General features: G+C 36.2%; 2 protein-coding genes across 2 annotated transcripts; one reads left to right on the top strand and one right to left on the bottom strand.

Annotated features, from left to right (window-relative positions):
• Window positions 1–96: 96 nt before the first annotated feature.
• LOC116128469 (probable LRR receptor-like serine/threonine-protein kinase At1g56140) lies at window positions 97–21,970 on the bottom strand. Its single transcript, XM_031414190.1, has 25 exons — window positions 21,820–21,970; window positions 21,522–21,705; window positions 20,914–20,985; window positions 20,712–20,783; window positions 20,499–20,570; window positions 19,799–19,870; window positions 19,602–19,673; window positions 19,427–19,498; window positions 19,233–19,304; window positions 19,062–19,133; window positions 18,886–18,957; window positions 18,731–18,802; window positions 18,516–18,581; window positions 18,230–18,292; window positions 17,867–17,911; window positions 17,723–17,784; window positions 11,633–12,015; window positions 11,296–11,491; window positions 11,052–11,195; window positions 10,654–10,772; window positions 10,272–10,482; window positions 9,967–10,198; window positions 9,725–9,875; window positions 9,257–9,651; window positions 97–286 (listed from the first exon to the last, which is right to left on the bottom strand). The coding sequence occupies exons 1-25, from the start codon at window positions 21,929–21,931 to the stop codon at window positions 97–99; spliced, it is 3,273 nt and encodes a 1,090-aa protein (XP_031270050.1). The 5' UTR covers window positions 21,932–21,970.
• Window positions 21,971–25,281: 3,311 nt separating this feature from the next.
• LOC116128468 lies at window positions 25,282–26,013 on the top strand. The gene has a single exon (XM_031414189.1). It carries the CDS (start codon window positions 25,282–25,284, stop codon window positions 26,011–26,013), a length of 732 nt encoding a protein of 243 aa, XP_031270049.1.
• Window positions 26,014–27,747: the final 1,734 nt, after the last annotated feature.

Genomic DNA, 27,747 nt, shown 5'->3' with positions numbered 1-27,747 from the left:
AAGAAAAAGAAAGTTATTTTGATTTTTATAAGTGATATAATGGGGTAAAATAGATATTTTCATCAACGTCTCCTCACATCAGAAATCACCTATAGCTCACTTAAGGGTTATTATGTTAAAAGCAAGGGCCTGTTTCTCCAATGTTCCTGTGAACTCCGCAACTTTGGCAGCAATCTTGTTATCCCACTGCTGGGAGCGAGAAAGCATTTGGAATGTTGTGACAGAATCAAGGATTCTATCATCTTCCTCTGCTTCATAGTCTGTTACCACATGATAAGGTAGTAGCCTGCAAAGATAGAAATGATAAAGCATTTATTTCCAGAATATTCCCAAACATCAATCTAGCAAATCCTTTTGAATAATACATAGACTTTAATTTACTATGTTCAGGACTATCTAATAATTCATCTCCACATGCAAGAAGTCTTAAAATGCACATAAGGATAATGTATGCTCAACAAAATGAATCAGTAGAATTTAATATAAGACATCAAATGCTATGGAGCTGAGGGGGTACAGTTATTGATTCGCGTATTTATCTTTTACAAGAAATTCATATAGTTAATAAATTTAGAAAGATCAGCAGTATATTAGCAGTATCAATAGTATTGAACATTGGCACTGAATCAAGATGCCTTTTACATCATGCCTTAAAGGGGAGAAGTGTTGGCACAGATTGACCACATGTAAATGTTTGATATATTAAGCAGCATCAAGTTCAAGCCATCAACACTTCTATCAAGAAGCTATATAAAAATACTTCACAGATACCTTCAATTGTATCCAAAACTTCTTATTGGTATCCAAGTTATGAAAATTAATCTCAAGAACATAAGAAAAGGAGAAATTCCATTGATCCCTCTCAACAACTTATTCATATTAACTCTAATTTGATCACAATAATCTTATGTAATCATGTACAATATTTCAAAAACTTAACTAAAGTGGTCCATAACACTGCCAAACTAAAGCATTCATTAAATTATTCTCAATAAAAAAAATACAACGATGGAGAACTCCCTTTCAAGGCAAAAAAAAACCTTGGACAGACCACAAAAAGGCCAAGATAACAAAAGGATATACAATCCATTTAACACTAAGTCCAATGAAAAACAAGGCCTTAGCAAAAAGGTTCAAAACAAAACACAAACTCAAACACAAGCTGCTGGTCCAACAATTATCATGCCTGCCAAGACGTCACCCATTCCACACAAAGAAGCACACAGCATGACTATCATAGCCTGCACCTATTTCCCTCCACCAAAACAGAACATAATTTAGGGCCACCATGACAGTCATCAAAATAGTCTGATCATAAATGTAATGTTACGTTAAATTCCACCTACAATACTTATCTTAGTGAACTCATCTCATTCATGATTATGGTTGACAATTTTTAGTGAAGATGACGAAGAAGGGGTTGGGGACCTTCATTGTAATTACTAGTAAAGAACATTGATGGAATGGAATAAATTGTTATTTCAAATGCTTGAAGGGGAAATATTTATTCAATGAAACCTTAGGGGAAATATTACTTTAAACTTTAATTTTAATTATATTTTATTAGTATATATGTATATATAAAAAAATTGTCTTTGTATTTTCAGTAACCGAGAGGCACATAATTAGTTCTAAATGTCTCTGAATATGATGCTCTCAATATTGTTGTGATAATACCAAATTTACATCTAAAATGTAAAATACGTCTTGTTTGTAGTCAACAACTATCTTACAGTATTGTAGTCTTGAAGATTTCGATATTACAAGTCTACAATTCAAAGCTCTCAATCAAGAAGATGAATAGACTTACCATCTATGGACAAAACAAGTTACACAACATCTTAGACCAGTGAATTTAAAAGACATTATCAGGGAGAATTGGAGGCTTAAGATGTTATCGCATTTCTTTCATAAAAACCTAGTTCAGACTGTTTGTGTTAATCTTACTAGTTTTTATATACTAATCCACCACCCATACAAATCAATAGACACTTGATTTAACCACTTGGCTTGTAGTCAGATGACAAGACCTTAAATCACCCAGATGTTTTGTGTTTGAGTCTCACCAAGTGGTTGCTTACCACATTTGTAATTTATTTGGCTCATTGAACTTGTAGGGTGTTCAATGGATTCCGATAATTAGTTGAGATATGCGCAAACTGACTCAGACACTCTAGTAAAAAAAAAAAAAAAAAAAAAAAAAAAAAAAAAAAAAAAAAAAAAAAAAAAAAAAAAAAAAAACAAAGGACCCTTGGACATTAAAATGCTACATTTAAAAAAGAAACACAATTATTTCTAGTAAGTTGGAAAGTCGTGTGGGGATTAAAGAGAATGTTATAAAATAGGTGGCTATGCACCACACAAATTGATGACACATGACCATGCTTTTGACATGTGGCCTTTTAATGTTATTGATTTGTATGGGCGAAGAAATAATATATAAAGCCACTATGTTTCCTTATAAGATGAACACTTAAAACAATGTTATGTTTACAATTTAATTATATAAATGAGTCATATAACTAGATAAAAAATAAAAGATAAAGTAGTCATTTTATATGAATTTTATATAATTTTTGTCTAATTATATGACTCAATTGTAAATAAAACATTGTGATAAAAGTTGTTATGAAAAAGCGCAATAGCATCTGAGCCCAGTGAACTAGGTTTCTATGAAAAAAGTGTAATAGCATCATAGTGTTTCAGTTCTCTCTCTATTTCATCTAAAAGTGTTTTCTAAATTTACTAATTGAAGATATTGTGTAGCTTGTTTTGCCTATAAAAAATATGCTATATCATCTTCTCGATATAGTGTTTTAAATTGTAGACTTCCAATTTGTTGTTTCATATAACATTAATAACAAGATAAATAATAATGCAAACTAGCTTTATTTTNTTTCACATTGTGCTCAACAATGATAAACAAAATTGCAAAATTCTTACCAAATATTGTTTGAACAAATGAATTCCATACATATGAGATTGAGGTCATCAGATAATAATAGGTAATCCTTTTTTTTAAGATATTTATTATTTGTTTTATATACGATTGAATTGTATTAGGGAAGTCTTTATATAAATCACATTAAAAAAAAAAAATTAACTTTAGCACATCATTTTAATATTATTGGTCAAAAAAATTAAATTTTATATTCTAAACCATTGATTTAGTCATCTCAAAAGGGGTTGTGTGTGATTTTTCCATCAAGTTCGGAGAAGTCAGAATCCCACGAGGATATAGTTCGATCCATAATCAGTTCGGTTCAACACTTATTCGATCCAACATAAGCTTGTCGGGATATAGCTCAACTCAGCATAAACTAGTCGCAACCAACTCTGACAATTGTTCGACAAATCATAGATAATCTCAAATCTTGGATATTTAGATCAACAACAATGATGATGCAATCTTAGCGTACAATCACGAGAATATCGAAATTGCAATTCTAATTTGATTGCAATCCCAATAGTTTCTCTCTTTTCTTCTTTACAAACTTGTATATTAACCCCCTCCAATGATGAGAGAGGGGTTAGCAAGTTGTTTTAGGCATTATATATTTTTTGTAAGCTCTCTAAAGCAATAAGAAAATAGTCGACGTAAGCTTAAGTTCTAACTTGTTAAACTATTTTAAAAATTGATTGTGTTCTTTACATTTATGCACTTTTTATATACAATTATTGGTTATTTTTAATCATGCACAAATTAGTTTTGATTTCACCAAGGTCAATCGGATCACTCAGGTTGGTGCGATTCTCGTATCAACAAAACGGCTTAATTAGTCATACTTTTTAAATTAATGGGAACATAGAAATGAAGATCCCATTAGGTCATATTTAGAAACTTTTAGAATATGTTTTCATATTAGTCTTATTCAACAATTATGATGAAGGCCAATACCGATATTTTTGGATAGTTTCAAATATTGATTATTATATCAAAATATTATGATTTATTTATTTTTAATTTAATTTTGGGTTTTATAAAATTTCCCATGAGCTTTCCGTGAATAAAACTCCCCCAAGATATCTGAAAAACCGATTTATCACCTTGTCGTCAATATGTTGTTATGCTTTTTATCATCTATCTCTTAGGTATTATATCATTGATTTGTTAAATTGAATATCAAAACCTTGACGGAACACGGACAACAAAGAATAAATTGTTACTTTAGATATCTGAAGAAGGAAATTATTATTCAAGGACATCTTAGGAAAGAAACATTTAACTCTTTGATTTTGTAATATTATTTATGAACCTTTCATATGATTTAATTGAATTGTGTTGACAAAAAATTTAAAGTTCGATATAGATATATAAAAAAGGAAAATTATCCTTACAATTAGTGTTTCCTAAGGATATTCTCATTTTTTGAAGAGTAAGAGAATGTCCCTTCAATATGATCAGTAGTGGCAGTTTGAGCAGTTGATTCTTGTAAGATGAAGAAAACAATGAAGCAAATGCAGAATAAATGAGCGAAAGATGAAGAAGAAGAAGAAGGAAGCGGCTTCTTATTGGCAGAGAAGGAGGAGGAAGTCTGGCAGTGATACTAGTCATGCAAGACGGGCTGAACTAGTTATTTTAAGAAGTTTTGGGGTAGATTGGAATTTTCTGAGGGGTTTAATAAATATATCATGTTTGACCAAGGTCTAGTCATCATAAAACTACATAAAGACAAAAAATAACCCTCTCTTGCTAACAGGGATTTTATGAAGTTTTTATGCATAGTGAGTGCGTTTATATGTTTATATGGGTTTGTTTCATAGCGTTTTTGTTTGATTTTATGTATAAAAATCATTTATTTTGATTAAATTATTTTTTTAAATATATTAACAACTAAAAAATAATAAAAATTTGTTTGATTTATGGATAAGTATGATGATGTTATAATACAATGTGAAACAAACATTTCTAGATTGAATATATAATTAAATGCATTGATCCTTTTGAAGTTTGATGTAATAACAAAAAAATAAATTCTGCTGTTTTTGAAACAATAAAACTCCTCATGCCACTGAAATTAGTTAAAATTTATACTATATGAGTTAATAAATATTCACTCGTTCCAACCTTTTATATTAATACTTACAACTTAATATTAAGAGAATTTTATTATTGAATCAAGTCTTAGGAGCGTATCATTAACTTTCAATTATTATCAAATTTCACTTAAAAAGTATATATTCTCTTCTAATCTAGTACATTTTCTCCAACTGAAATAGGGGTATTTTCGTCTTTATATGATTTATACAATCAGAAATTAGGATGAATTATTAAATTGAATACTCTTTTTGTCTCATTAAAAGTCGAGCCCAACTTGAGCATCAGCACCAAAATCAATAAACAGAATAAGATTAGACTAATTACTAATTACATGCTGGCAACATGCGTGAAACCCTCCCCTAAGTATAGAATACCAAAGCTAAAGCTATACTGTGGAATAATTATTAATTCCGCAGAGTTTTTATGAATTTTCAAAGTTAAACGTTCTTCTGATAGGTTTAACTGCTTTCGGACTTAGAAACTTCTCTTCTTAATAACTATTGAGTCTTCAACCTTGACTTTTCCAAAATGACAGCGAGTCACGCACACCAACTCGTACCTAGCAAACTCTTTCATTTTATTATATCCACCATCTTCCTTCAACAAATTATATGTAGAGGTAAGGCTTAATATTTGAGCTAAAATATGGGCTAGGTGATGAAATATTAGGCTACTCATAGTTTCAGCTGGAGTTGCATTTGTTAGATATTAATTATGTTATATGTCTTAGAGTCTTAGGGTATTCATTTATGGCAGGGAAATGAGAATTTTAAACAACTGGAATCTCCATACAAGTAGAAAAACCTCTGAAATGGTAGTGAAATTTATCTTAAAACTTACAGTATATATCAATAGAACTAATCTTAGAGTGCATATAAAGTGTGAAAACATCTTCATCCAACAGTTTTCTCATTTCACATTGTGCTCAACAATGATAAACAAAATTGCAAAATTCTTACCAAATATTGTTTGAACAAATGAATTCCATACATATGAGATTGAGGTCCATCAGATAATAATAGGTAATCCTTTTTTTTAAGATATTATTATTTGTTTTATACACGATTGAATTGATTAGGGAAGTCTTTATATAAATCAACATTAAAAAAAAAAAATTAACTTAGCACATCATTTTAATATTATTGGTCAAAAAAATTAAATTTTATATTCTAAACCATTGATTTAGTCATCTCAAAAGGGGTTGTGTGTGATTTTTCCATCAAGTTCGGAGAAGTCAGAATCCCACGAGGATATAGTTCGATCCATATCAGTTCGGTTCAACACTTATTCGAATCCAACATAAGCTTGTCGGGATATAGCTCAACTCAGCATAAACTAGTCGCAACCAACTCTGACAATTGTTCGACAAAACATAGATAATCTCAATCTTGGATATTTAGATAAACAACAATGATGATGCATATTAGCGTAATCACGAGAATATCGAAATTGCAATTCTAATTTGATTGCAATCAAATAGTTTCTCTCTTTTCTTCTTTACAAACTTGTATATTAACCCCCCAATGATGAGAGAGGGGTTAGCAAGTTGTTTTAGGCCATTATATATTTTTTGTAAGCTCTCTAACACATAAGAAAATAGTCGACGTAAGCTTAAGTTCTAACTTGGTAACTATTTTAAAATTGATTGTGTTCTTTACATTTATTGCACTTTTATATACAATTATGGTTATTTTAATATGCACACAATAGTTTTGATTTCACCAAGGTCAATCGGATCACCTCAGGTTGGTGCGATTCTCGTATCAACAAAACGGCTTAATTAGTCATACTTTTTAAATTAATGGGAACATAGAAATGAAGATCCCATTAGGTCATATTTAGAAACTTTTAGAATATGTTTTCATAGTAGTCTTATTCAACAATTATGATGAAGGCCAATACCGATATTTTTGGATAGTTTCAAATATTGATTATATATCAAAATAAATTATGATTTATTATTTTTAATTAATTTTGGGTTTTATAAAATTTCCCGAGCTTTCCGTGAATAAAACTCCCCAAGATATCTGAAAAAAACCGATTTACACCTTGTCGTCAATATGTTGTTATGCTTTTTATCATCTATCTCTTAGGTAGTATATCATGATTTGTTAAATTGAATATCAAAACCTTGACGGAACACGACAACAAAGAATAAATTGTTACTTTAGATACGAAGAAGGAAATATATTCAAGGACATCTTGAGGAAAAACATCAACTCTTTGATTTTGTAATATTATTATGAACCTTTCATATGATTTAATTGAATTGTGTTGACAAAAATTTAAAGTTCGATATGATATATAAAAAAGGAAAATTATCCTTACAATTAGTGTTTCCTAAGGATATTCTCATTTTTTTTAAAAAAAAATTCATATTCCAAAGTTAACTTATGTATACAATAATTTTGTCTTTCAATTTAATGACAAAAAAAAAAAAAAAAAAAAAAAAAAAAAAAAAAAAAAAAAAAATTCTTATATGCAAGAAATTATTTACTAGCAATAATTTTAATTCTATATTTAATAAATTTTGATTATCTTTATATTTGGTTTACTCTTATTTAAGGGTCACTTTTTCTAATAATTACATTGATTTTGGTGGTCTTTTTCACCCCACAAATTGTGGACTAGTATTTTAAAAAAGGAAGAATAATTGTCCACTTTGATTTTCTGCTTTGAAATATTATATTATTGCATTGATAAAAAATATAAAAGAATCAAAGAACTCAACATCAATATATATTGTTTTCTATTCTATAATTAAATCAAATTGAGAACAAATACAATTGTAATGAGATTAGAGATGAAATTACCTCTAGTTGATGTGATATTTTGAACTTCAATGCCCATTACAAGTTACTATTTGACAAGCATTAGCCATTATGTAAAATTATTACAAAAAATTTGGGCCCTCAAGGATCGGGCCCAAATTGGGACTAGTCTTTGAAGGCTCGGGCCCAAATCCTTAAGGACCCAATTCTGGGTCCATGAGATTTCTCAAGCTCGGACTGGTCCTATGGGCCTCAATAATATCATTTAGCCCTCTAATTTATAAAATTATATTTTAACCCTTATATTTATTGTCAATTTCATATAAAGTAGGGACTGTTGATATTTGCTAGGGGTTTAAATGAAATAAGGGTGGGGGTTTGGGCTTGGGCCCTGGAGGAGGGATCGACCTTAGTATCGGTCCCTCCTCTTTGGGCCTGATCCTTATAGGACCGCTCCTAGGTTTAGTTTTTTGGGCTTGGGCCAAAATTCTCCGCTCTAATGAGGGCATGAAATTCAATATTTGAGCAATGAGGTGCAAACTGCAAAGGCAGTGGAAGGATTATGGAACATAAGTGGAGAGCCATGCAGTGGAACTACTATCAATGTTACTGAATTTGAGGACCCTATTAATAATCCTGCTATCAAATGTGACTGCACTTTTAACTATGGCTCAACCTGCCATATCTCCGTACTGGTCTCGGCTGTTGCAGTTCCCCCCAAAATTCATATAACAAAAGTGTACATAGACCAATGCCATTGTGCATCGAATACGAATACTCCTAGAGCCAATGAGTTTATGGAGTTAGGACTGTTCCACTGCACTTGAATGCTGGCCTGGCATGGCCAGCATAATTAAGCATCAGAGAAAATGACTTTGCACAAACACATTCATCGGTATCAGGGTGAGTCGTCGGTGTTGCGAAGGGTAGCTGTCACACAGAAAAATTGTTTCCTGGCGTTGTGTCTGCATGGGGGCATAACGCTTTTCTGGTAGTATAATGAGTTGTATTTTCCCAGTTGAAAATTTCTTAACTATAGAAATTTGGTTAATTAAAGAAGGAAAATAAAGGATAGAGTTAAAGGAGAGGTGTAGCAAGAAATGGAAGAAACTAAAGAAGAATAGAAAGGGGAGAAAAATAGAAAATTTAGGTATTCATTAATTATTCAAATCATCATATATACCATAATATAGTAGAAATTTATCCAGAAAGTCCATATAAAATTTTACAGAAGCGATACTACAATAACAAACACATAATTTTTTCTCACTATACTCATCGTGTGATGGTCTTCCAATCAACTGTCTAATATTATTGGTCTGCAAGGAAGACTTTCCAACACTAAAAGTCTACTATAGTTTGAGTTTGGAAATGCTACCAACAATAGAATAGGGCATGCAGATACATCATTCACTCAGTTCCAGTAAGTGAAGATATTTCTTACCTTCCCTCTGCTATTATATCACTGAACTGGCTGACATTTAGTGGAGAGACTAGTGGGTCAACTCCTCGGCTAAGATCATTTGGATTGTCACTTTTATTCTTGCTGTAACTTGCCGTAGATGAAGATGTGCCAATATCGCTATCCATAATAAAGCTGCTCGTTTCATCTTTAAAATTCCAATCAGTCAAATAACTTGGCTTCGATGTAACAGCTCCAATTTCTATGTCTCCAGTAAGCATGTTCACAACTCGGGACATTGGTGGCCTTGACATTGGTGATGCTTGAGTGCACAAGAGACCCACCGCTATTACTCGAAAAACTTCATTTTCATCGAACTCTGTCAGTGTGGGATCTACCAGTCCCAAACTTTGGTTGCTTTCATGAAGACTCCAAGCCTAGAAATAACATATAAACAATTGAAAAAGAAACTAAATAAAAAAAATCAAGTTCCAAGTTTATTTTGTTTACCCATTCAAGAAGATAAATCTTTTCCCCATCCAAGTTAGTATGAGAGCTTGCTCTTCCACTGATAATCTCCAAAGCAACAACACCAAAACTGAATACATCAACCTTATTTGTCAGGTGCCCACGCATTGCATACTCTGGTGCCAGATAACCACTGCAAGATATTTAAGTATTTCTAAAGGTTATAATCCAAAACAAGCTGTTATGGAAGACATGGTAATCGTGAAATGATTGAAGGAGCTTACATGGTGCCTTGAACACCCGTGCTGATGTGAGTTTTCTTATCATCAAACAACTTTGCCAATCCAAAATCTGATATCTTGGGACAGAGTTCTGTATCAAGTAAAATATTGCTTGTTTTGACATCTCGATGTACAATCTTTGGTTCTGACTCCTCGTGAAGATATGCTAGACCTTTTGCGGTTCCCAAACATATTTTAAATCGGGTAGGCCAGTCGAGATGAAACCTCATATTTCCTGAATTAAGGTTGAGTATTAATTATCAACATTAGTTTTAAAATTACCCAAGGATGGTTATTAAAGATCATACCAAATAATACTTTATCAAGACTGTTGTTTTCATGATATTCATAAACAAGTAGGCGCCTAGTTCCTTCAATACAACATCCATACAATTTCACAAGATTGCGATGTTGCACTGCAGTTATGGAAGCAATCTCATTAATAAACTGATTTTTCCCCTGGTGGGATTCCAGTGAAAGTTGCTTCACAGCTATTATCCTTCCATCAGAAAGCACACCCTGTAGCACCAGATTTAATAACACAAATCATATCGCTCCTCGGTGAAAATTTGAAAGGTAAAATCAACCTAGTCTAGCTATGACCATACATTATTACATAATCCGCCGCAACCCAAGTTCCAAGCAAACTATCTATAGGTTGCAACTAGTAAATGTAAGACAAAAAAATACCTTGTACACAGGTCCAAATCCTCCCTCTCCTAGCTTATTTGAAGGGTTGAAGTCTTTTGTTGCAGATCTCAACTCAGCATAACTGAAAGTTTTCAGTTTAGGTCGTATTCCTAGTAACACTGCATATGGAAGCAAGATAAAAGATTACATGAGATGGAAGGATTTGAAGTACAAGGAGATGAATTACAACATTAGCCTTGGCTATGTTCAGGAGTGCTAGAACAGAGTTCAACACTTTTCTTATAACTATATTATGGAATCTACTTTTCTCAAATTCCCAGAGAACCTTTTAACTTTGAGACGAAGCGAAAAGTGGAATCCATTAATTTTCAAGAAGAAACTTGGTATCAGAGATTTTAAGACTACTATTATCGTTAAGTTGTCATGGGTGCTCTTACCTTCCGCATCATTATTGTCTCCTTTCATCCTCGTATAAAAAACTAAAACCATCAGTGTGAAGCCCAAAATTGAAAGAGGGACTGCAATACCAACAATCAACATAATCTGGTTCTTTTGTTCAATACCAACAGTTGGTCGGAATTCTGAGTAGTAAAATTCAGTTATATTAGCATAAAGCACATTAGCACAGTTATAGTAATTCACCTTAAATAGATTAAGACTCAAAGAAATCACATAGTTTACCTGGAGTGACACTAAGAGCAGAAATTAATGGTCCATAACTACCATCTCCAGGTATGCAACAGGTCCCTTTACCAGCCCAAAATAGGTGAATTTCAAGATGGTTCTCAGTCACATTAGCATTAAAGCTCTTCCTAATTGCTCTTCTAACCCCACCTGCTTCCTTTGATATGTCAAAATCTTTGCACCGACGAGTTCCCTACAAGACAAATGATGAGAGATACCATTCATATTTCTGTGTAAAAATTATTAGATGCAATTGTAATAGTAGAATCTGTACATAATAAGGGTATGAATCACAGGATCTCCAAATAATATTTTCTTTTACCGAATTGTTTACCTGGATATAGATATCAAAAACACGCCTTCCAAGGCTCCCCCATTTTCTTGAGTCTCGATCTTCATAAACTATTTCGGCGAAGAACAAGCTTACATTGTAAGGCCCATTCTCAAGACCAAGTCCATAATATCTAAGTGAGCCAATCGATTTTCTTGAAGTCTGATAAAGATCTGGGGGTGTAGTGTTACTGTTAATTACTTTGGTTCCGGTATTTTGAGCTAGTGTGTTTAATGCTTGTCCTCCCTCAGTAAACAAAAAACCCACATTACTAATTGCCCATTTTTCCGAATTAAGTACAACAAAAGAAGCTTCACCGATATCTGTATCGTCGGCTTCATACTTGGCAAACTTTTTGCCACCAGAGTTGATTGCTATATGTGAATCTGCAAACGCAAAGATAATGTTGAAGTATGAATCTTTTGATAGTGGCATGACCCAAGAATTTCAGTTTGAGATAAACTCAAATAGAAGTTATTTTTAGTTTTATTATTTTGTAACTTTTTGCAACTGTCGTTGTCAGTTATTCTTTTAAAACTTATAAAAGGGAAGATTAAATGTATGTTCAGTTAATAAAATTGTTCTCCTTTTACACAAGTGCATCTTCTTCTTTATCTTTCTGAAATTAGAAGCTTGAAATTGTATTTCCTTGCTTCTAATTTCCAACAGATAAAACTCTAACGATAATATTGATATGAATTTCCTACAGCAAAGATTCGAACAAAATTCATCGAATAGTTTTATTTTAATAACTTCCGATAACTAAATACACGCTAAAACAAACTATAATAAATCCTCCAATCTTGACAATCCATAAGGTAGTTACGTACCCACCTCATTTAGTGGAGAATTATGATCATTACATATTGTTCTACTTACCTTATTTAGTGGGTTTGGATGTATCACTTATCCAACTCTTGTTCAAAGGAGTGATATTTTGCTTGAAGCAATATTTTGGATTAAACTGGAGCAGTGTTCTGGCAGCAAAAGAAAAGTTTGAAGTTTGGAAGCTGGTTTGGAGTAGTCCCCGTAGCTGATATGTAGGCATGTTGAAGTGATGTTTTTTGGTGAATTCAACATGTATTTTGGTTGTCAACTTTGTATCTTATTAATGTGATGTAATTAGAGTTGCTAAGAATGTATGGTTAGGATGTTTTTTGGAGTAAAATATGTTTAATGGTTAGGTGCAATAGTGTCTGTATGTGTATAAAGTTCTGCTGTAACCTTCAGTTTAAGGTAATGAAAAATATAATCAACTCTCTTCTCTCTCCCGTAAGACCACATTCATGCTTATATAACCAACAAGAGGTATCAGAGCAACACCTTGATTTAAGGGGCCTGCAAAACCTCCATCTTTGCACACTCTCTGTCAGTCCTTATCTCACCAAAGACAAACTTAGTGGCAACAAGTTCAGCCTCAATCTTGCCTCCAACCTTTAATGGGGAACAATACCATATGTGGGCTGTTAAGATGAAGGCTTACTTGAGAGGTCAGAGTTTATGACAGTATGTAAAAGAAGAGAAACAACCACCACAGTTGGGACCAAACCCAACCTTGAACCAGATAAGACTCCATGAAGAGGAGACTGCAAAAGCTCCAAGAGCCCTGTCCCATTTACATGCTACAGTCACTGATCAAGTTTTCACAAGGATAATGGCTTGTGAGATAGCAAAGCAAGCTTGGGACAAGCTTAAGGAAGAATTTGGAGGAAGCACCCAAACCAAAAACATGCAAGTCTTGAACCTAAGGAGAGAGTTTGACACATTAAAAATGCAAGAGGCTGGAGTGGTTAAAGGGTATGTAGATAGATTAATGAATGTGGTTGACAAGATAAGATTGTTAGGGGAGGAGATAAGTGATAAAAGAATTGTTGAAAAGGTGTTAGTAAGCCTACCCGAAAGGTTTGAATCAAAAATCTCTTCTTTGTAGGATTCCAAAGACTTGTCTCAAATCACCTTAACCGAACTTGTCCATGCTCTTCAAGCCCAAGTGCAAAGAAGAAAACTGAGGCAAGAGGATAGTGGTGAAGCTGCATTGTTTGTCCAGCAGAAGGGCAAACCAACTGAGGGAGGAAACAAGAAGTTTGTAGGAGAGAAAAGAGAAAAGGAGAGAGTAAACAATCAGTGGAACAAACCAGCAGGTTTTAGGAGTTTTGCACCATGTTCCCACTGTAAAAAGAAGAACCATGCTGAGTACAAGTGCTGGTTCAGGCCAAATGTTCAATGCAGGGCATGCAAGCAGTTAGGCCATATTGAAAAGGTCTATTAAAACAAACAATAGCAACTTGCACAACAAGCACAAACTGTTAAAGATTTGCAGCAGAATTCTGAATCTGAGTAGCTATTTGTGGCATCCTGCTATGCTGTTCAGTTCAATGCTGAAACTTGGCTCATTGATAGTGGATGTACAAACCACATGACGCCTGATCTGGAGAATTTTGTGAAGTTGGATCAAGCATACCAGTCAAGTGTAAAGGTGGGAAATGGTGAACTTATGAAAGTTAAAGGCAGGGGAGATGTGGCTGTGTAGACCATGACAGGTACAAAGATTATTTACAATGTATTATTTTTTCCTGAAATTAACCAAAGTCTACTTAGTGTAGGACAAATGCTTGAAAGAAATTATGTTCTGCATTTTGAAAATAAAACCTGCACTATATTAGATGATGAGGGAAAGGTGATGATGCATGTGAAAATGGTTGGGAGAAGCTTCCCAGTTGAACTTAAAAAACCAGAGTTTCATGCTATGACAGTGAATTCAGATGATACAAACCTATGGCATAAAAGATATGGTCATAACCATTATGCTGGACTTAAGCAAATGAAGCTTAAAGGGATGGTACACACCTTACCCGAAATGGAAGAGAAAGAGAGTTTATGTAGAGTATGCCAAATAAGGAAGCTTAGCAGACCAGCCTTTCCTACAAATCAGGCCTAGAGAGCTACTGGAAAGCTTCAATTGGTGCACACTGATGTGTGTGGACCAATGCAGACCACATCCCTGAATGGATCTAGATTTTTCATCTTATTTATTGATGATCATTCAAGAATAACTCAGGTGTACTTCCTAAAGCAAAATGGAGAAGTGGCTGCTGTGTTTAGGAGGTTTAAAGCTGAAGTTGAAAACCAAGCTGGAGTAAAGATCAAGGCTGTGAGAAGTGACAATGGAGGTGAATACACCTCAAATGAGTTTGAATCAACTTGCAGGGAGGCTAGAATATGGCATCAGTTTAGTTTTCCCTACACTCCTCAACAAAATGGAGTGAGTGAGAGAAAAAATAGGACAGCAATGGAGATGTCTAGGTGGTTGCTGACTGAAAAAGAGCTGCCAAAGGAATTATGGGTTGAATCTGTCAATACAAGTGTGTATTTGCTAAATAGGCTTCCAACCAAAGCTTTAAAGGATCAAACTCCATTTGAAGCATGGTATGGAGTTAAGCCTCAAGTGGATCATCTAAGAGTATTTGGGAGTATATGTTATGTACTCATACCAGCCATCAAAAGATCAAAGCTTGATGACAAAGCAACGGCTGGAATTCTGGTAGGTTACAGCCTCCAATCCAAGGCTTACAGGATCTTCATTCTAGAGTCAAGAAAGGTAGTTGTTTCAAGGGATGCAAAGGTTGATGAGAGGTCAGTGTGGAATTGGGAAGAGAAGAAAATTCAAGTAGATCCACGGCCACAGCAAGGAGAACAAATTGCTGACTAAATTGATGGGGCAGATTCTGAAACAGAAGAAGAAATTTCAGTCAGGGGAATCAGACCTCTTGTTGAGATTTATGGGAGATGCAATGTTGCATTGCTTGAACCAACATCTTATCATGAAGCAACTAAGTCAAAGAAATGGAGACTTGCTATGCAGGAGGAGTTGTCCATGATAGAAAAGAATGGAACATGGGAACTTGCGGACAGGCCTGCCGGGAGGAATGTGATCTAGGTAAAGTGGATCTTAAAAAAAAAAAAACTGAATCCTAATGGTTTAGTTTTGAAGCACAAAGCCAGGTTAGTTGTGAAAGGATTTGCATAACAACATGGTGTAGATTTCCAAGATACATTTGCCCCGGTTGCAAGACATGATACAATAAGGTTAGTTCTAGCTTTGGCAGCCCAATTCAAGTGGAAAGTGTATCAAATGGATGTTATGTCAGCTTTCTTGAATGGTTGGTTGGATGAGAAGATTTTTGTTGAACATGAGGGATATGAAGTCAAAGGGAAAGAAGACCAGGTGTACTTATTGAGAAAGGCCTTATATGGCCTGAAACAAGCTCCAAGAGCTTGGTACAGCAGAATCAATGACTACCTAGTCAGCCTAGGTTATGCAAGAAGCCCCAATGATCATAATTTGTATGTAAAAAAAAGCCAATGAAGATGTGATTATGGTTTCCTTGTACGTGGATGATTTGTTGGTGACAGGAAACAATGCAATTTAGGTTGAAAAGTTCAAGAAAGTAATGCACAAAGAGTTTAAGATGACTGATTTGGGAGTGATGACTTTCTTCCTTGGAATGGAAATTCATCAATCTCAAAATGACATCTTCATTTGTCAAAGGAGATATGCTAATGAGATGCTTAAGAAATTTGGGATGGATGAATGCAAGTAAGTTGCCACACCTTTGGTGCAAAATCAAAGGCTATGCAAAGATGATGGAGCAGCCCCGGTGGATGAGACAGATTATAGGAGAATGATTGGGAGCTTGTTGTACCTAACAGCAACAAGGCTTGATCTGATGTTTACAATTAGTCTCCTATCGAGATTTATGAGCAAACCAAGTGAGGAGCATCTTAAAGCAGCTAAGAGGGTACTGAGATTCATTAGAGGAACTGCAGATCAGGGAATTTGGTTTAGGGAATTTGAAAATTTTAGATTGATAGGGTATGCAGACAATGATTAGGGAGGCTCCTGTGATGACATGAGAAGCACATCAGGGTATGTATTCCTACTGAATTATGGTGCATTTCGTTAGTCTTCGAAGAAGCAAGAAGTAGTGGCACAATCCACTGCAAAGGCTGAATACATATCAACTGCAGCTGCAGTAAATCAAGCTATTTGATTGAGAAATTTGCTGGCTGATATGGAGGTAAAGCAGTGTGAGCCTATTGAAATTTTTTGTGATAATCAATCGGCTGTTGCAATAACTAAGAATCCAATCATGCATGGTCGAACTAAGCGCATAAAAATCAAGTTTCATGCAGTGAGGGAGGCTGAGCAATCCGAAGAAATCAGATTGACACACTGCAAGGGGCAAATGCAATTGGCTGACATATTTACTAAGTCCCTATGTAAGTCCAAGTTTGAAGAAATGAAGCTTAAACTTGGTGTCTCAAGCAGAAATATCAAGGAGGAGTGTTTAAAGGAGTGATATTTTGCTTGAAGCAATATTTTGCATTAAACTGGAGCAGTGTTCTGGCAGCAAAAGAAAAGTTTGAAGTTTGGAAACTGGTCTGGAGCAGTTCCTATAGCTGATATGTAAGCATGTTGAAGTGATGTTTTTTGGTGAATTCAGCATATATTTTGGTTGTCAAATTTGTATCTTATTAATGTGATGCAATCAGAGTTGCTAAGAATGTATGGTTAGGATGTTTTTTGGAGTAAAATATATTTAATGGTTAGGTGCAATAGTGTCTGTATGTGTATAAAGTTCTGCTGTAACCTTCAGTTTAAGGTAATGAAAAATATAATCAACTCTCTTCTCTCCCTTGTTCATCATCCTTCTCTCTCCTGTAAGACCACATTCATGCTCATATAACCAACAACTCTTTCTACTCAAGCTCAAAGCAAGTCCCCTAACTTGAATTTTGGATATTATCATTTCAATTGAATCGGTCAAAAGTACCAGCAGAAGTAGAACTAGTAGGTGATATTTCTGTTATCATAGCAATTCTCCAAGCCCCCTAAACAAAGGTCGGTAGGGTATACTAAGTAGGATTTGATATTCCATGCAGGTGGAATTGAACTTTGGACTGCTTTTTGAAGTCAGGATCTCTATTATTAAATTTTTTCTAACCTTGAGCTATACAATAAAAATTACGAAAAGAAATCACTGGCGAACACAGAGAACATTCTCCCAAACATTCATGATGAAAGCAACTTACAGCGTGGAGCATTTCTATAGCAGGGGAAGTATCTCTGGAGACAGTTCAATCCATAGAAATCACTGGAAAACACAGAGAACATTACTGGTTTTCTTTATTGAAAATTCAAAAAGAAGGATGTCCCTAAAGGGAATTGTAACACACCTGATGTTCGAGCTGTCAAATGTGAAGTTGTTGCCCACTAGATTCCTATACAATTCAATGTAATTAATGATCAATTATATATCAAAGTTTGAAGTATACTTGTTAGAGATAAAATGATATTTTATTATACGCTAAATGTAAATAAAAATTTGAGAAATAGTTTACTAGATTATAAAGTCATCAAAATTGAGCTTTTTCCGATGATATTAGTTCTTTTGAGTGCCAAAAAGGAAGAGATCACCGGGTTACCAGCAGCGATAAGTGTTGGCCATGAAGATTGTTGTTTGATTCTTTCTTGCAATCATGTAAATTATTATAAATTAAAGAACCAAGGAAAGAGGATTCATGGTTTGAGAGACGTACAACGTTATATCATTATTCACCCACTCCGGAAAAGGTCCTGATAGATAATTGTAAGAAAAATCTCTGCAGGAAATAGTATGATAACCATAATTTAGTAGGAAACACACACACACACATATATATATATATATAACACTAAGGAACAAATCAGTAAAGAATTCAAATTGCTTTTATCAATTAGAGACGACTGATTTTGTTGAAATAGATTTAGGCATAATTTCACAACATAAGTGAATGTCACAATTCCTATGCTCAGTTTGACCAGTACTGTTGAATGAAGACTTACACAGTTTGAAGTTTTACACCTTTTTGCTGAGGAAGTCCTCCTGACAGACTGTTGTTTCCAAGATACCTGGCCATTGAAATTGTGTAGAAGAGAAGCAACAAAAAAGAAAGAAAGAAAGAAAGAAAAAGGTTTATTAAATGAAAGAATAAGGGTTAGACATAAAACTGAAGGCTCAAATCTTGAAATTGATGGAGAGAAGTAAATGAAAAAATTACAATTGAGTAAGAGGATCAATACTGAACAAAGCACTAGGGATTTGACCACTTAAATTGTTGAAACTCAAATCCCTGCCAGAATAGAAAAAAAAAAAAAAATAAGACGCAAACGAACAAGAAGAGACATACTCTGTGCCGATAAAATACTAACTTACAGAGTCTGTAAACTCTTATATTTTCCAATGTAAGATGGAATGCTACCATTAATCAGAGCATTTCTTAGAGATCTATGAAGAAAAAAAATTTGTCAGTGTCAAAATGAATCAGCTCAGAAGAAAAGTATCAGAAACTAAAAAGTTTGATATAACTTAATGGAGTATGAGTAACTTACAAATAAGTCAAGTTCTTCATATTTTTAATGAAATCTAGAGACGAGCTAACATTGTTTAAGTCATTGATTTGCCTACACAATTAATTCAAACATCACTAATATGATATGGTGTCAAATTATAATTTTTTGAATTAGCCTTTTAGAGAGTAGTACTATTTGAATTATCCTTACAATTTCTTCAATAAGGTCAAGTTAGAAAAACTGGATGGTATAGGACCTTCAAGTGAGTTCCCTCCAAATCTCCTACATAAGTATTTGCAACAAAATAATCAGAGTGCTTAAATCTAGACAGAGCTAGAGAAAATATTTGCTACCATTCACAATGATAAAATTGAATAACATGAAAGAAGTTTTTCATATATTACAACACTGTAAGATTGTTCCAGTTCCCAATGAACTTTGGTATTTTGCCTGTCAACACACAATCATATGCCCACCTGAAATTAACAAATCACTTATTGTAAGCCGAGTACAGGGAATTTAATCTTCAAGTGTAGCACAAACATAAAGACATAAACATGTGGAAAGGATCTTCCTTACATTATTTTCATGTTTCGAAGATTAGCAAAAGTCGAGGGAATTTCACCGCTCACTCCAGAACTATCTATGTAACTATTAAGTCCACCAATAAAGAAATTCTTATTTTCATAAGACATATATCTCAGGTGTAAAAATTAGTGTTTTACTCGGAAACTAAATAGAGAAAAAATGTTTTAAACAAATAAGTAAGATTTTACATTTCCTCTAGTTTGTATAAGAATCCCAGTTCAAGAGGCAGTGTTCCAGAGAAATTGTTGGAACCTATAGCCCTGCATGAAATGTATCAAAAGAATTAACTCTCTAATGCTCATTATTTTATATTAATTCATACATTTGTAAGACGTTATTCAAGCAGAATTCATGAAATATTAATTGCAAGTTATGTATAAGCACAATTGTTCCAACTGTGATTTTGAGTTTTCATAAACATAACATGTGACACATTGAACCATAAGACACTTTTTTATCATAAGACTTCCATTTTTTTTTTTCTAGGCTAAAGAGTGATTATGGCTGTCAGTTTCAGAATAATAAAAAAGATCATCTCACAATTGTCCCCATATAACTATGTGTCATTCAAATTCTATTCAAATAGACGGAAAGAAAAGAAGAATTAATGGCCTAAAAAAAAATACTAGAAATCTACCTTAATAGTACTAAGTCATTCAAATTCTATTCAAAGAGGAAGATCTAACATAGGAAATCTAAATCTAACTTAAAGAAGTCCTCTCTTCAAGTTCCCAATTTAAAATCTTTCCTTAATTAACAATTGAATCTTTTTTTCTCTGCTTTCATTTAATAAAATAATCGTAGAGAATTTATTTGAATCTTGCTATCATTAAAATTAAAAAAAAAAAAAAAAAAAAGTAGAGAAAGGATAAAGTAAGCTTATCTTACAGAAAAGTTAACTTCTTAAGTTTTCCAAGTTCCTTTGGGAGAGGCCCTGAAAGGGTATTGTCGCTAAGCTCTCTGGACACAAGAAAGACAAAATTATAACACCCCAAGACCCAGAAAACAAGAATTAGCAACAAAATCCAAATTCATTTTCCAAAAATAAACAAATATAGTCTAAATCATGTTTTCAATCACAAGGTGTTTTTCAATACTTACAAAACCTCCAATCGAGATAAGTTTCCAATAAACGCAGGCAAGGGACCGTAGAAGTAATTTAGATTAATTTTACTGCAGAGTTCAAACAGAAAAAAAAAATTATCAAATTTTATATAATGTTTGTTCATTAATTAGTAAATGACTAAGGTCAAAGTTGTTTTGTGCAAATCAAATGCGGGGAAATGAATAGATTAATCCATACAAATGTGTCAGAAATTGCAAAGCCGCTAGTTCTTCTGGGATTTCTCCTGTTTTTTCCAGTCGAAAGACCCTCCTGGAAAAAAATTAAGGCAAGTTTCATTAATATCTACTAAAATTTGACCTGATATTACAGTTGCACATCTCTTGGATTTGGGAAATTATACACTTCCTTACAGTTTGAATTTTTTATACAACTTTAGGGAAGGTTTTACCATAATTTTTTAGAAGAAGCTATAGTAATATTATTGATATTAATCTGGAATAAAAAAATTACGAAAGAGTGAACAAACTATCCACAAAATTAAAAATCCATCTAAAGCATCCAAAAAAAAAAATCTGTACTGTATAGCTTGAATATATAAAGGAAAAATTATAAATAAAAATAATGCTAATAGGTAGCACAAAATTAAACCAAAGACCCTTCCAAATCCAAATGAATAAAGAAAATAGATATCTCCTAAAATGCTTTAAAGACTGAACTTTGTTCGGCGAAAAGGAAAACTTCTGAACTCCTTTTGGAGCTAGTATGATCTGTCTATGCTTCAACAAAACTTGAAACTAAGTTAATTGAAAATTTCACTGAATTTGGTTGGAAGAAAGAGAGTATACAGCTGAGTGATATGGCATGTCGAATTATTTTCGAAGGAACAGTCACATTTGATAGCAGGATTGTGGTCATCCAAGCTGGCATTTGCATCTGTGGCAGTTCCACCGCATGGCTCTCCACTTATGTTCCACGCGCCTGGATCTGGTTGTGTATTCCATTTTTGAAATATTGAGTTCAATGCCTTCACTGCTCACAACAAAAAGCCAATCAATAAATAAAATTTTCGTAAGTAGAAACGCATGCAAGCATACAAGTAATCTCACACTTTCATAAAATTAAAAAGAAAGAGAGAGAGAGCACCTTCATCAGCGTCAGTAACTAGCGCAGTGGAGTTGCGAAATAAAAAGAAAAAAATGAAGCAGAAGTGGGAAAATCCTGAAGAAGAAAGTAGAATTTTCATTCTGGAGTTCATGTTTGTTTGTTTTCATGAGAATTTGGGAGAATGATTTCAGGTTTCCAATTATTATATATTGGCATATTAATTAGAGAATTGAGTTGAACACTGTTCAAACAAAGAATGGTAGCTAGCTTGTGGACTTTGCTGATGACGAGTCAATGCTGATAAAGGAAAGATTATAAATACATTTTTTTTTTTTTTTTTGTAAAAAAAGTGAAAATTCTACAATAATATTTAATATACCTAGAAATTTTTTTTTTTTATTAATTTTGATTTGTAATGTGCTACAGATTTTTAGAATCCAAGTTTAAGTTTGGCTAATTTTTTTCTTGATTGTTTAAATAAACTCTATATCAAATAGAAGTTTTGGAGTTTGAATCTTCACGTGTATGAATACTCATCCTCTTTTGGAAAATATATTTTATTAAAAAAATTAAAAATTTGACAAAGTTCTTATGTGAAGAAATTGTTACAGGACAAAATATTTTGTAGTTTTCAATTTTTTTTTAATAGCTTCATAACATATAAGTAAACTTGGTCAAAATTAAAAAAAAAAATAATTAATTTGGAGTTCGGAGTTTGGATCTTCACATGTAAAAACTCATCCTCTTTCGAAAATATCCTCTTATATATATATATAATTTAGACAAAGTTCATACGTGAAGAAATTGTTACAGGATAAAATTTTGTAATTTCCAAATTTGGTTGAAATTTTGTTTTCCAGTAGCTTCCTAACATAAGTAAACTTGGTCTAAATTATTTATTAAAAAATTTCTATATGTATATATTTGGAACTTATTAATTTGTAGTTGATACCATTTGTTATGCCTGGGAAATTAAGGGCTGACGTGGGAAATCACTGAGGGAGTGTGACCTGCTCCTGTCACAACGGTAAGCGCACGTCAGACCTGCCAGACGCTGTGAAGATCCCACGTGTCCATTCCCTACTCCAAATCGCGCGAAATCAGTTTGGAAGGTGGGTAATGTGACATAAAGATGGATTTGTCCTGACATTCACACCAACCCACAGATTTAATGATGATTATTTGCACTCATCTCACTATAAAAGGGGAAGACCTCTTTGTTGAGGGGGTCGGCCATTCTTACTTTTAACTAGCTATCATCTCTCTTGTAATTGAAAATTGGTCTTTTGAAAAGTCATTTGTAAGTCAGTCCGCTAAAGCGACCTAACCCCTATCATTAATACAAACATAAGTGGACATAGGATTCGCTACCTTAGCATCCGAACCACTTTAAAAAGCTCACTTTATTGCATTTACTTCACATAGTCCATACCCACGTGTGTCCCTTGGCCAACCAACGTTACGCATGTGTCGATTAGTTGGTGTCAAAATCACGCATCAACATTTTGGCGCTAGAAGGAGGGCCTGATTTAGTGTTCATCCTTCATTAGGAGAATCTCTAAACTACTGGTCCTACAGCAACAAATGGCCCGCCAACCTGAACCTGAGCAAGCCAACCGGGGTGCTGAGGGAGTCCCCCTAACCCAGGGGGATACCTCTTCCAGGATACTTCCAGTTCCATAAAACGTTGCGGTAGATATCCCAGCAACTTCGCAACTAGACCCTGCCATCAGAAGCTACTTGGAGAGGTTCGACAATACTCTCCAGATGGTCAACCAAAGGTTGGACCGTTTGGACCAAGGCGTGGCATCCAGAACAGCTAGGGCGATGCAACGGCCAAAAACACCTGCAGGTCACGCGAAAGCATGGCAAAGGGAAATAGCCTGTGCCGCGAGCACTGCAACGCGTAGACGTAAGGGTAAGCAAGTGGGAAAAAACAAGCCTACGGGCTCTGAAGGGCCAACGAACTTAAATCGTGCCCCAAGCAGGGTACCGGCAAAGCTGAGACTCGGGGAAAAAGTAAATCCCGAGCTTTCCCATGCCACGTCGCAGGTGAACCCAAGCAAAAGTGCTGGGCGGGGCGATTCTTATCACCGCCAACAGAACGATCCTGATCGCTGTCATGCGGGTGGTCTCCACACCTCGCGGGGCGGTTCGTACTACCGCGAGGGTCGTGAAAATACCCCGCCCCATCCATCGCCTTCACGTGCCTCAAGCCAGCGTTGTCGAGAGCGGCTGGAAATGTCGACTAAGGCGAAGAGGAGTCCGACCTCCAGACTTTCCTGAACCGTAATCGCGAAGGTCAAACACGCATGGGTGAAAGTAATCCCCGACTAGCTCCGTTACCACAAATTGAGGAGTTGCAGCGAGCTCTAGACAGACTGAGAGAGCAGCAAAACGAGCAGGGGTAGGTTGCATCTGCTTCCCCCTTCTCTCCCAAAGTGTTAGCTACTCCACTCCCACCTGGGTTTAGAATGCCCGATATGCAGGTGTTCGATAGGAACCATGGTTCGCAGGATCATTTGTATGAATTCAACGACTTGATGGAGTTACACCAGGTCCCGGATCTTGCAAAATACCGTTGTTTGGCCATGACTTTAACTTCTCATGCCAAACGGTGGTTAAGGTCGCTCCCAGCGAGATCGATCAGTTCGTGGCCTCAGATGAGCGCGATGTTCCTGAGGCATTTCCAAGAAAATCAAAAGTTTTCGATGCTTTTGAGCTACCTCAGCAACATAAGGCAAGAAAAAGATGAATCCCTACAATCCTACATTGACCGTTGGCTCACGCCCCCGAAGAGTCCATCCGAACACTCATAATAGCGGGAGTTCGCCCGCAAACCGACTTGTGGAAGGAATTACAGGCTGAGGACGATGTTTCCCTCACCAGGTTCTATAACCTTGCGGAGAAATACCTCCAGATAGAAAATTTGTTGGCGGCACTCCGCCGTCGCGACCCCAGCACTTCTGGCAGTATGTCTGGCCGGGGGGAAAGCAGAAGGGCTGATCACAGAGGGTCCGCTGACGATCAACAAAAAGAAAAGAAATCCCGCTACAAGCCCAGAAAGTCCTATGCACATGTCCTTCGTCGCGATCGCGACAGGCACCGGTATACTCCATTGAACGCCTCTGTATCCGTCATTCTTGATAAGTCCGAAGAAGCTAGTCTGCTCGGGGAGCCCGAGCCCATGAAAACCCCCACGACAGCCAGAAATAATAAAAGTATTGTCGCTACCATCGGGACAATGAGCACCATACTGATGAGTGTCGAGTTTTAAAACAAGCAATCGAGGAGCTCATCAATAATGGGCATTTCAAGGAGTACATCGGCGACTCTGCCCCCTCGCAAGAGAAAATACGGGGGGAGCCGAGTAAGAAGCGACGCAATCAGAAGGGTGTGTGCAGTCTCAACCTGATTTTTGGGGGACCGCACTTCGTCGGAAACTCGCGAGGTGCCCGAAAAAGGTATGCTCGCGAATCACATCACGACTCCATTAGAGTAATGAGTGCAGAACAGCAACCACGAAAGGTTCGCAGGGAGGTGGAAATCTCCTTCTCCAAACAGGATGCGGCCAGGTTGCATCATCCTCATGATGACGTACTTGTAATCACTCCCTTGATAAGGCACTATAACACCCAGAGAATGTTAGTAGACAATGGGAGTGCTGTGAACATCCTGTTTGCTTCCACTTTTGGAAGGATGAATCTAGACGAGACCGACCTGAAACCTGCCTCGTTCCCATTGTATGGATTCACGGGAGACCATTTACTCCCCAAAGGAACAATCTCACTCTCAGTCACGCTGGGCGATCTTGACAAAGTGACTAAGGTAACCGAGTTCTTAGTAGTAGACTACCCATCAGCCTTCAATGGAATCCTGGGGCAACCTCTGCTAAGACAATTCAAGGTGGTCACTTCAATTTATCATCTAAAAATGAAATTCCCCACCCTGACGGGGATCGGGGAAGTCAGCGGGTCTCAGCGTGCATCGCGCGACTGCTATGTGAAAGCAGTCCAGATGACATGCAAGGGAATGGGCACCTCGCGAGGAAGTCATAGACAAGCAATGGCGATCAGCCGGATTGAGCCACGACCTAGTCCGGCCGAGGACAACATAGACCCTCGTGTCCAAGATTGCCCTTCCAGTGGGCCAGTTGAGGGCCTGACTGAAGTGCTGGTCGACCAGAAAGAGCCGAGCAGGGTGTTGAGAATCGGTAAAAATCTTAATCCCTAGCTCGCTACCGAACTGACAAGCTTCCTCAAGGAAAACATTGATGTGTTTGTATAGTCGCACGCAGATATGGTCGGGATCAACCTAGATGTCATTTGCCATGCACTGAACATCGATAGTGAAGCCAAATTAGTTCGCTAGAAATGTAGAGCAATGGATCCGGAGCGGTACTCCACCCTAAAGCTAGAGGTGGACAACCTCCTCAATAATGGGTCTATCCGAGAGGCGCTATACCCGACTTGGGTCACCAACCCGGTTCTGGTAAAGAAGCCCAATGGCAAGTGGCGAACCTGCGTCGACTTTAGTGACCTCAACAAAGCCTGTCCTAAAGACAGCTTCTCCTTACCAAGAATTGACCAGCTCGTGGATGCCACCTCGAGGCACGAGCTACTAAGTTTCATGGACGTATACTCGGGTATAATCAAATTCTGATGTATGCGCCAGACGAAGAGCACACATCTTTCATTATAGATCAGGGACTGTACTGCTATAAAGTCATGTTGTTCGGTCTCAAGAACGCTGGCGCGACCTATCAGCGATTGGTTAACCAGATGTTCGCCAACCAGATCGGTAAGTCAATGGAGGTTTATGTCGATGACATGCTGGTCAAATCCCATGTCGCTTCAGACCATGTGGCGCATCTTGCAGAGATGTTTGATATCCTCCGACTCTATAGAATGAAACTAAACCCTTTAAAGTGTTCGTTCGGGGTATCCTCAGGTAAATTCCTAGGGTGCATGGTTAACCAGCGGGGAATAGAAATCAACCTCAAGAAAATACAAGCTCTCCTCGATATGGAAAGCCTGACCAGCAAAAAACAAGTCATGAGTCTAAACGGGCGAATAGCGGCACTTAGTCGCTTCATATCGAGGCTAATAGATCGCTGCTTGTCGTTCTTCATTGTTTTGAAGGCCAACAAGAAGTTCGAATGGACTCTCGAGTGCGAACAGGCATTCCAAAGTATAAAGGAACACCTTGGGAAGCCACTCCTCTTGTCAAAGCCTCTTCCGCAAGAGATCCTGCCTTTGTATCTGTCCGTCTCTCAGTTCGCGGTCAGTGCAGCCCTAGTTCGGGAAGAGGAAAAAGTACAATGGCCAGTCTACTATGCGAGCAAGCAACTATCAAATGCTGAGATGCGGTATCCAGAAATGGAACGATTAGACTATGCCCTGCTGATTGCTTCTAGAAAGCTGCGACCTTACTTCCACGCCCACATGATCCATGTGATGACTAATTACCCCCTCAGGCAGGTCCTCCAGAAGCCAGAGACCTCAAGAAAATTACTCAAATGGCCATGGAATTGAGTCAGTTCGACTTGAAGTACAAGCCAAGGTCGACTATCAAAGGGCAGGCTGTTGCTGACTTCATCTCAAAATTCTCTTATCTCCTAAACGAGTCGGAACAATAGCCCAGCAAGGCCGTTTAGGAAACAGCTTAGGATTTATCGACCTGGAGCCTCTATGTCGATGGATTGTCGACCAGGAAGAGAGTGGGTACAGGTCTCCTTCTTTTGGGGCTCGCATTCACGGCATCCTCCAGTTTGGATTCAAGGCAACCAACAATGAGGTCGAGTATAAAGCCCTGCTCGCTGGATTGCGATTGGCCAAAGAAATGGGTGCAACCACGATCAGCATCCACATTGACTCCATGCTGGTCGTTAACCAGATTCTAGGAGAATACCAAGCCAGGAAAGAGAACATGATTCACTATCTGAAAGAAGCTAAGGCCGCACTCGAA

Source organism: Pistacia vera, unplaced genomic scaffold (genome assembly GCF_008641045.1).
Source record: "Pistacia vera cultivar Batoury unplaced genomic scaffold, PisVer_v2 Contig200, whole genome shotgun sequence".
NCBI classification, from domain to species: Eukaryota; Viridiplantae; Streptophyta; class Magnoliopsida; order Sapindales; family Anacardiaceae; genus Pistacia; species Pistacia vera.
The sequence above is the reverse complement of the archived record's forward strand: the minus strand, read 5'-3'. Positions and strand labels throughout refer to the sequence as shown.